A 9,887-nucleotide genomic window follows, 5' to 3' on the forward strand; every position below is an offset into this window, starting at 1 on the left:
TTTTGAAAAACCAGTACAATTTATTGATTTCACTCACAATGTTTACGTAAATGTGAATATTAATTTTTTTAAAAAAAATTAGTTTAAGGTGAATTAAATTTATTCATACTGTAATCTTAATTTTATTTCTAATAATATTTTATCTAATTTTATTGCATGCTCAAAGAATAATAAAAATTATAGTTCTTGTCGAATGAATTTTGTATGTAATGGAATTGTAGATAATTTTATGAAACAATAATTTTTAAAATTATAGTTCTTGTCGAATGAATTTTGTATATAATGGAATTGTAAATAGTTTTATGAAATAATAATTTGTTTATATAAAGTATGATTTTATTTCATGATGTCATAATAATAGTTAAATCTATAATATTTAAATTAAAAATCATAAATATTAATATATGTTTTTTAAAATTATTTTATAACTTCAATTTTAAAAGCATTCTTGACCAAACACATTAAACTATTTCTTGTTGAATTTCAATTTCAACTATAATTTTAACCAAATATATATTTTTCCAAACCAACCTCAATTAAAAGTACTTTTTATAAAATAATTTTTTTCAAATCATAACAGCTACCATAATAATAAACATATTCTAGTGAGATGAGGTTAACTTTTTTTAGAGATACAATTTCTTTAAAGCACAAGTTAAAAGTTAAAAAAATATATGTTGGTACCTTGTTTTTTAACTATAACCTTTTTTTTTTCTTGCAAAAGTTTTTTACTGAGTATTTAATATTATGTTAGTTTTAATGTTTGCGAGACTTGAATAAAATTATAAATTTTAACTTATCTCAAACCTAAGTTTTTACCACAATTTAAGATGAAAAACATGTTTAAACAATGAAAATCAAATAACTTTTAAAATTATAATAAGTCTAAAAACATTTCTAACTACATCATGCTAGAATACTAAATAGATCCTTAATACCTGTTTGGTATTGTGGTGAAGAGTAATTTTTAAATTTTTTTCTTAAAAATTAATTAAAATATTTATTTTTATATATCTTTTATTTTTAATATTAATACATTAAAACTAAAAAAACCCACTAAAAAAATAAATTTAATGTTTTTTAAACTAAACATTCTCAAACACAGCGAAAATAAAGGTAGCGTTAGACTCAAAGATTCAATAATTCCTATGTATGTCAACTTAGTGTAATGGTTATGAATAATACACATCTTGTTTCTTAGATATTTCAAAATTAATTTAAATGAAAAAATAAAAAAATAATCAATAAAAACCGCATCATTCAAAGCCCACTTTCTCTTGATGGGCTTTCTAATCCAAGTTCTTTTTAATATTTCAAGGTTATAGGCCCAAATAAAGAAAGGGAAAGAAGAATAACAAACAAAACCCCCAATAACCTAAAAATGGGGGTTTTTGCAGCTCAGTGAATATCAAAGACAGGAACTTGTTTTCGCTTTTCCTCAAATTATTCTTCTGCATAAAATTTCTCTTTTGATAACAACAGGAGCAGCTTTCCATAGTCAGTTTCAAAATGGACATTGAATACCCAGGTTTTTCTCTCTCTTATACACACTCAGTGTTATATAGTTAGCTGTTTTTTTGGGTTTTCATGGTGAAGTTTAGTGCTTTTAATCTTGATTTGATATGGTTTTTTCATGGTTAAGATTGTTGATTTATTTACTGTATTTACTATGCTAAAAACCAATGTTTTTATTTTCTTCATTGTAAATGGTATTATTGGAAATGATTGAAGCTTTATGGTTTTTTTGTTCTTTTATTTGGTGGGTTGGTGGGGTTATTTTGTTTGTTTTTGCAAATTGGTTGATGTGTTTTTGAGTATCTGCTAACGGGTTTTTTGTTTATTGGTGATTGTTGATTTCAGTTTGGGATTTAGAGCCTGAGGTAAGTGATGAAGAGGGGATGGAGGAAGAGGAGGAAGGAAGTGGAAGGATGTCGAAGAAGTCTTGTAAAGTAGTTGCTAAAGAGCATAAAGACCAGTTGCAGAGACTTAAGGAAAAGGTTAGATATGCTTTGTTCTTGAACGTTATGTTTTTTTACTCAAGTATTTTTTTATCAAATGATGGATGGCATGGCTTTTTTTCATGGTAGGAGCTGATTTTTTAGAGATAGATTTTTTCGGTTGCAGGTTAGGCAGCTACACTTCTTGGTTTTGAGTAGTTGTGGCTCTCACTTTCATGTTGGATCTTGGATTTTCCACTTGATTATTTCGAGAATAGAAATATATGAATTTGAAGGATTTGGGAGTTTGTTAATGCTTATAAAGAATGACTTTTCTTCATGATTAATGAATCTTCTGTTTTCCATGCTGCTTTATTGATTTTGAACAAGTTGCTAACAAATTAATTTTTAACAGGATCCTGATTTTTTGAAGTACTTAGAAGAGCATGACAAGGAGCTTCTAGAATTTGATGATGAAGATTTTGAGGTGAGTGTTCAGAATATGTGTACATGTTATTTTTATTTTTTATATGTGATGAGCACAATCAAATGGCCCAATAGTAGAGTTCAAATTTGTGCAGGAGGATGGTGATGCAGATGTGGGGGATGGAGACATGCTAGTAGATGAGGAAGGCAGGGACCATGATATTGCAAAGGAGGACGAGAAACCATCCGATAATGTTATTACTTCTGCAACGGTTGAGTCCTGGTGTAATTCTGTCCGAGAAAGTGGAAAAATGAGTGCTGTTCGTTCACTCTTGAAAGCTTTCAGAATTGCATGCCACTATGGTGATGATGAAGCTGGTGATTCTTCAGCGAAGTATAGTATTATGTCTAGCAGTGTATTCAATAAAGTGATGTTATTTGTATTGAGTGAAATGGATGGAATCCTTCGTAATGTCTTGGGCCTTCCTGCTTATGGTGGGAAGAAAGAACCTGTAAATGATCTTCTGCACACAAAAAAATGGATGAACTATAACCACCTGGCAAAGTCTTATCTTGGAAATGCCCTATATGTTTTGAACCTAATCACTGACACGCAGATGATATCATTTACTTTAAGCCGTCTCGAATTTTCATCTGTGCTTTTAGTTGCCTTTCCAGCTCTCTTACGGAAATATATTAAGGTATGAACAATTTGATGCATCATTTCCTTATTTTCTGATTTTTTTATGCAGTTAAAGTGATTACTACTCAATCAGTTTTACTGGAATGTGATTCAGTTCTTATGAGTGGGAACCACCCTACCTTGGTTTACAGGGCTAAACCTTCCAAGGAGGAGAAGAAAAAGAAGAAGAGAAAAGCAGAGCACCAGGAAGAGGTAGCTTTGGATGAAGATGTCATGGAGGACCTGGTACTCAGTTCTGACGAAGATGGATCAGTGGATGACTCTTCTTCCGATGAAGACGAGAGTCCAAAATCAATGCCTGGTAAACCACAGAGTAATAAGAAGAAACGTTCTTCTACAAACTCGCCAAAGAAGAAATCTCATCCGAACAAGCCAAAGATGAAATCTTCAGCAAGTGATGCCGCTTCCAAAGGTAAGGTTGACAGTGCAAAATCTACACCTTCTAAACAGCATAGAAAGAAGCAAAAAGCCCCTGAGAACTTGTCAAATAAGGATGTACCATCTCATGCAAAGAAGTTTAAGAAGAGGAAGACAAGTAATTGATGAAGCATGGGAAATTATTGACGACAGTTTTCTCATTTTTCTTTCCCCACTATAGCCAATCTTGCTGAAATTGCTCGGAAAAATGTTCGATAGGAAATTTTGGTTGGTAAATATAATGCGAGCAGTAATCCATGACCATGTTTCCTTTAAACTAAAACGTAAGAGTTCCTCCACAAGGTTTGTCTATGGAAGATCAAGCTGAAATGCGTGGTTGTTTTTAAAAATGTTTTTTTTTTGTTGAAAAATATGTTAAAATAATATTTTGTTAAAATTTATATTTGATACTAGTATATTAAAATAATAAGTAAAGAAAAAAAATAAAAAAATTATATTTTTTTAAAATGCAAAAACAAATAAGGCGCAGATAAATGAGAAGCACGTATATTTTTATTGTTGGTCCCGAGGAACGGAAGAGGCTAGGTTAGCTGAGCTAGTTCAAGATCCTATACAACAAAATTGGAGTCACTCGCTTGCATTTGTCCGAGTCCTCATTAATAAAAGCAAATTATTTTCCTTTTTTATGAAAATAAATAAGGTTCACTATTATTTGTTGAAATATGATGGCCACGAGGAATGAGGAAGGAAAATTCTTGCTTATGGCGTAAGATGAGACTTAAACCATAATCTCTCTCTCTCTCTCTCTCTCTCTCTTTAAATTTCTAATTAAATTTAATTATAGTATTAAATTTAAATTTAATTGGTATATAAGTTAAATTTAAAATTCATTTTTTTTTATATATTACCCTTATCGCATTCATAACATTCCAATGAGATGGGTATATAAGTATTTTTAAATAGTTAGTTTTCACATCAATTGCTTTTTGTAGTAATTTATTTTTGTACCATTCTTAGGGATGAATTCAATTCTTTACACTCAAAATGGTATTAAATAAGGAATTTTATTAAAACCTGTTAATTAAATTCAATCTAGAGGGCTCCCAACTTGTTGATAGGGTTTAAGTTTACTATATTTTTCTTGATCTTGCTTTTGAATTTTTATGTTTTTTTAATTTCTTAAACATCCGAGGTAATCCTACCTTATTAGTTTAAAAGGAACATGTAATCCTACCTTGTTAGTTTAAAAGGAACATTCTGTTTCAGTAAGTGAGGATATATATATATTGTTGTTTGCTAGATAAACATGAATTAATGAAAATCCCTAATCTAGCCCTAGTGATGAATTTCTTGGTTTATTTCCACGAATACGTACTCTTATGGATCTTGGTTAATCACAATATTATTAGACCATCAAATGATTTATTAATTCGATTTTCTGAGGTTATTGATCACATCATGGAGTTCAAAGATCATTTAGAAATACTGCTTTAACATTTTAAAACTAATATTTTCCTATTTTATATCAACAAATTGAACAGGAAATAGAAAAATATTTTGATTTCATTAGCGAATGATTCTTTTTTTTCTTTTAATTGTAGCTATTTTTTTTTACTCAGACCAAGTTTTTTTTTTTTTATATATACTATTATTGGAGCTAATTTTAAGGGATTGTGATTACCAGCGATGCACTTTCCATTTATTCCGTTCAAGGGTATTGTTGTCCTTTTATTGGAATAATACGATGGCAATATACGAAAAGATACAAATTCCAGATATAGTTTCCAAAATATGAGAGAATAGTGAGGCGTGTTGTCCTGTGGCCTCGTTTTTTTTGCTTTTAAGGTAACATAGACATAAAGATAATGAAGATAAAAATATATTTTATTAAAAAGATAAAGATAAAAATATATATTATATATTTTTTAGAATAATTTTTAAGTAAATTTTTATATTTTTAAAATAAAAAATCATCTTTATTTTTTATATCCTAAAACAATAATCAAATGATTTTTCCGTGTCAAGATCGATTAAGTCCATCATCTTTAATAATTAGGATACCTATTCCAATTAATTATAAAATTATATTTGCCTACAAAACTTGTTGGTTCTTTTTGCAATTACACAAGGTTGTTTCCATATATATACAAAAAAATGAGCATAGAAATATTTTTAAAACCTTACTTCCATTTCATTTTTATTTTCCTGGAGAAGCTCCATTTTAAAGCCATATGTTTGTACCAAACAAAAAAATTGAATTCTACAGTAAGTGTTCATATTTATATAAAGTTGATTATATATTCATTACATTTAGACAATTCAATATAATTTACTTTTATTATTAACAAAAATCCAATTATTATATTGAAGCTTGTAAGTATGAGTGTTCAAAAAAACTAGTCCAGCTATAATATTTGAATTATTTGATCCAACTCAACTCATCTAAGTTATATAATATGGATATTATAAATGGTAGTGGATCAAAAAACCTAAAAAAACAAAAATAACAGATTAAGTAATCGGTTGAGATTTTAAAACTCGATAATCAACTCAGTCTAACCGGACCCAACTTATATACCTTATATTTTTTCTATTTTATTTGATAGTTTATAGATTCAATATTTATTTTTATTTTATTTAGAAATGTTTTGACTTCAAAATTCTTCTTAGTGAACTTCATATTAGATTTCTTTAATGTAATAAAAAAGAGTTCCTCTCTTTATTAGAGGGAGAGGGATAACTAAGATTTAATAGGTTGTAAGGTATTAAAATTATATCTAATATTAGAGCTGTCATGCCACCCACTGCCCATGTTGTAGGTTGTTTTAAAAACCCAAGTCTTGAAAAAATAACAATATATACAGCTTAAATCATTGATATTTATAATATTAATAAAGAATTTAGTCCAATTCAATATATTCAACTTACTCGAGTAAAAAAAAGATTAAGTTTATAATTTATAAAATGTTAAAAATTAAATTATATACAATTATAGGCACAAATCTAATCCAACTATATATCCACGTACACCCTAGCTGTAAAGGTGGAAAATATGAGCCATGTAGCTCATATTTTGATAAGATGATGAATCCCAACTAAAAAAAAAACCTTAAAAAAAAGTATAACAATTGAGTGTTGTTGATTGAATTGCTTTAATGTAATGAATATACTGTCGAATTTATAAAATTATCTACAGAAAGTTTAATTTAAATACAGATTTGATATAATCTCCAAATGAAAAAAAAAAAAAAAAATTCTTTCACATTTCTTACCTTCCATATATACCATGTCCTCGAAATCCCTATAAATTAAGGCTACCATTCTTCGTTTCACTTCGCACCCTCTAGTAAGCTAATAGCCTTCTCTTCACTAGTTCCATACCTTAGCCTCTTGTAAGTCTCTCCCCACCCCTTGAGTCTCTCCCTTGGCTTTGTTTTTGTATAGCCATGCCTTTTTCCATGTGAAGGGATAATTTTTGTTGTTCTTCGTCTTTGTCAAATGTGTTCTTGCACCTTTGTTGCTTGCAATCAAACAACTTATACAAGGGCTCAAAACCCTTAGAAAACATGCATCTAACTTCACTCGTTGACATGCATTTTACTCACTAGTATTTTTTGCTTTCTTGTCATGTAATTAAACAGTGGATTGTCATGTTTTACATCTTGCCAAAAGGCATCCATTGTTAAAAAGAAAAAAACGAAGAAGCTATCTCTTAATTATATGTCAAAGAAGCTATCTGATAATTTTTCACGGGCTTGGTTGGTTGTTTTTGCAGATAAAAGACTTCGAACACTCATGGATTCCCGAAGGTTTCATCAAGCAACTGGATTGAAAGGGTGCCACCATGACAAAAATGATGCAAGAAACGTGGTGGACCTAACCTTGAAGCTTGGTTTTGGAAATCATGCTGCTAGAAGTCATCGAATAAACCTAATCGATTTGTTCAACACCCCAGCCCCCATGACTACTCCTGATCTTGCCAATTTCAATTTCAATGCTGGCTCCAACACCAGTGCCAATAAGGTATATCATTCGATCTTACAAACGATGCAACATTTTTGAGGTTGTATGGGTGCAAAAAACATGGCAGAATATGTGTATGTGCAACCTATAGCAAAATTGGTATTGGAAGTTTTGATCTTAATTTTCATTATATGGAGTGATCAAATTCATATAAGAAACAAAATGTGTAATTTATATTCTAGAAATATGTTTTTTATATCATAGATTCATATGGCCTCCAATAGATATGACTAATGATTACATATCTCACATAATCAGTATGTATTTGATTATTATCTCAAGACAAATGAGATAGAAACAATAGAGATAGAGATAGAGATAGAGATAGAGATGACATATTGTTTTAAAATGATAAAAATTTACTCTAAAATTATTGTAAAGATAAATTTATTTTAAGTTTTTATCTCTGTATCTGTTTTTATACAACCATAAAAAAGACAATACGTGAGATCTCTATATAATTATTGGTATTTTTTCAAAATAGTCTATGCCAGATAATATTACGGTTAGTTATTCTAAAATTATAAATTTTTAATTAATTATTTATGGAAATAATTAAGTAGCCCCAAATGAAAAAAATCATGGTTGTTTTCATATTATAATGTCACCTACCAAGAACTAATTTAATATTTCAAAATGAAATTTATCTAAATTCTCAACCTTAAATTAATATTGAAATCTAAAACATAGATTTTTTTATTTATTGTGTGATATTTAATTAGGGTTATTACTTATGAACTCTTCTACATTGTAAGTAATCCTTGAATCCCTCAGTTTTCCATATATTTTTGTTCATGAGTTTATGTTGTACCAACTTCTTCGATTGTATATGCTTTACAATGTATTTTCATACATTCAGTTTCTCTTCTTTAACTTGGCTATCCTAATTCTATAGGCATTACCACTTTTCTCTATCCAATATCTAAAACAACAACAAACAGAAACCTTAAAACAAAATACTAACAATTTTTTCCAACAGGGGATAAACTTTGGACCAACCAATGGAGCTCAAGAACATGTTGTCCTAAATCACTTGGGCAAAGTTAACAATGGGATTGCTTGTGGTGGCGGTGGAGGAAGTGTTGCTGGCCTAAATGCCAATGGGATTGCTTGTGGTGGCGGCGGAGGAAGTGTTGCTGCTGAGATCGATTTTGGGATGATAGTCAGAGGAGACCACTCTCAAGGTGGCCGAACCTACAAGTCAGTGGCACGAGGCAAGGGGAACCAACACCCTTCAAACTTCTCAAATACCTTCAACACCTTTTGGACTCCATCGAGGACTTTGAACACCCACACACTATCGAATGGCTCGTCCAGAGATCGACAGATTGGAAGCTCCTATGGCTTTCGTAGGAGAGGACCAAGACGTTCACGCCAAATTTGTTACTTCGATCCGCATAAAAGATGTACAAATTTTAACTGCAACACAAGGAATACTCCAATGTGGAGAAACGGCCCCCTTGGACCGAAGGTAACTCCTTTAATCTCCAAAAGTTGCTTAGATAACAAAGCATTATATTCAATAGTTGAATGTAATTATATGTTTCTGGGCACACAGTAAATAACTATGATAAAAACTTATTTATTTTATTTTCTACTTTGTTTTTACAGTCTTTGTGTAATGCATGCGGTATCAAATACAAAAAGGAGGAGGACCGGAGGAAGGCCCGAGGAGCAACCAATAAACGAAATAATATTTAGTCTCTTAATTTAGTGCTTATTTCTTCAAAATTAATAAGTCTTGTTGTGCTAAAGACATTGCAGTGTTTTTTTATTTAAATTTTTTTATGACTGTCTTCAATTGTTGAAGAAAAATCTATATATTAATGTGATCGGTGTTTCGTTATCCTAGATTAATTTAGCAATATTCTCTTCACCCTTATATTTATATATGTGTCTGTGTTAAGAAATTAATTATCTTGAAATAAAAATTAAGATGAGAAGATGGTGCGTCAGCAAAATGTTTTTGAGTGATAGAGCGGAGTAAAATGATATAATATTTTAATTAAACATCACTAAAAATTTTAATATTTTGAACTAAAATGATTTTTTATATGATTTAAAACTTGAATGATGATAAATTGAGAATCACCATCTTTTTTATATATAATTTTGTTAGTTTTAAATCCAAAACATTTTACTTGAAAAAGTACGCTAAAAATAATATAAAATTAATCATAGTTTAATTTTTTGAATTAAAGTGATTTTTTAATATAAAAGTATATGTTTCTCATAAAAAACAAAAAAAAAATACTATTTTAAATACTATAGAAAGGACATTGTTTTGAACTTATTCCAAAACTATCATAAAAACAAATTTAGTTGATGTTTTTATTTTTATTTTTGTCTCTATCTCTGTCTTACTAACCAAATATATTTCTATTCTTTCTATATTTATTCTTTATGTCCTGAATATTAAC

General features: G+C 29.4%; 2 protein-coding genes across 2 annotated transcripts; both read left to right on the top strand.

The window, feature by feature from the left end:
* The first annotated feature begins 1,356 nt into the window (after positions 1-1,356).
* Positions 1,357-3,722, top strand: LOC105126148 (nucleolar complex protein 2 homolog). The gene is made up of 5 exons (XM_011026920.1): positions 1,357-1,528; positions 1,861-1,997; positions 2,353-2,424; positions 2,519-3,064; positions 3,161-3,722. The coding sequence occupies exons 1-5, from the start codon at positions 1,510-1,512 to the stop codon at positions 3,167-3,169; spliced, it is 783 nt and encodes a 260-aa protein (XP_011025222.1). The 5' UTR covers positions 1,357-1,509; the 3' UTR covers positions 3,170-3,722.
* On the top strand, positions 3,280-9,168 carry LOC105126280 (uncharacterized). The gene is made up of 4 exons (XM_011027099.1): positions 3,280-3,601; positions 7,220-7,467; positions 8,447-8,938; positions 9,079-9,168. The coding sequence occupies exons 1-4, from the start codon at positions 3,280-3,282 to the stop codon at positions 9,166-9,168; spliced, it is 1,152 nt and encodes a 383-aa protein (XP_011025401.1).
* The last annotated feature ends 719 nt before the right edge of the window (positions 9,169-9,887 follow it).

Source organism: Populus euphratica, unplaced genomic scaffold (genome assembly GCF_000495115.2).
Source record: "Populus euphratica unplaced genomic scaffold, PopEup_1.0 scaffold75.1, whole genome shotgun sequence".
Lineage (NCBI taxonomy): Eukaryota > Viridiplantae > Streptophyta > Magnoliopsida > Malpighiales > Salicaceae > Populus > Populus euphratica.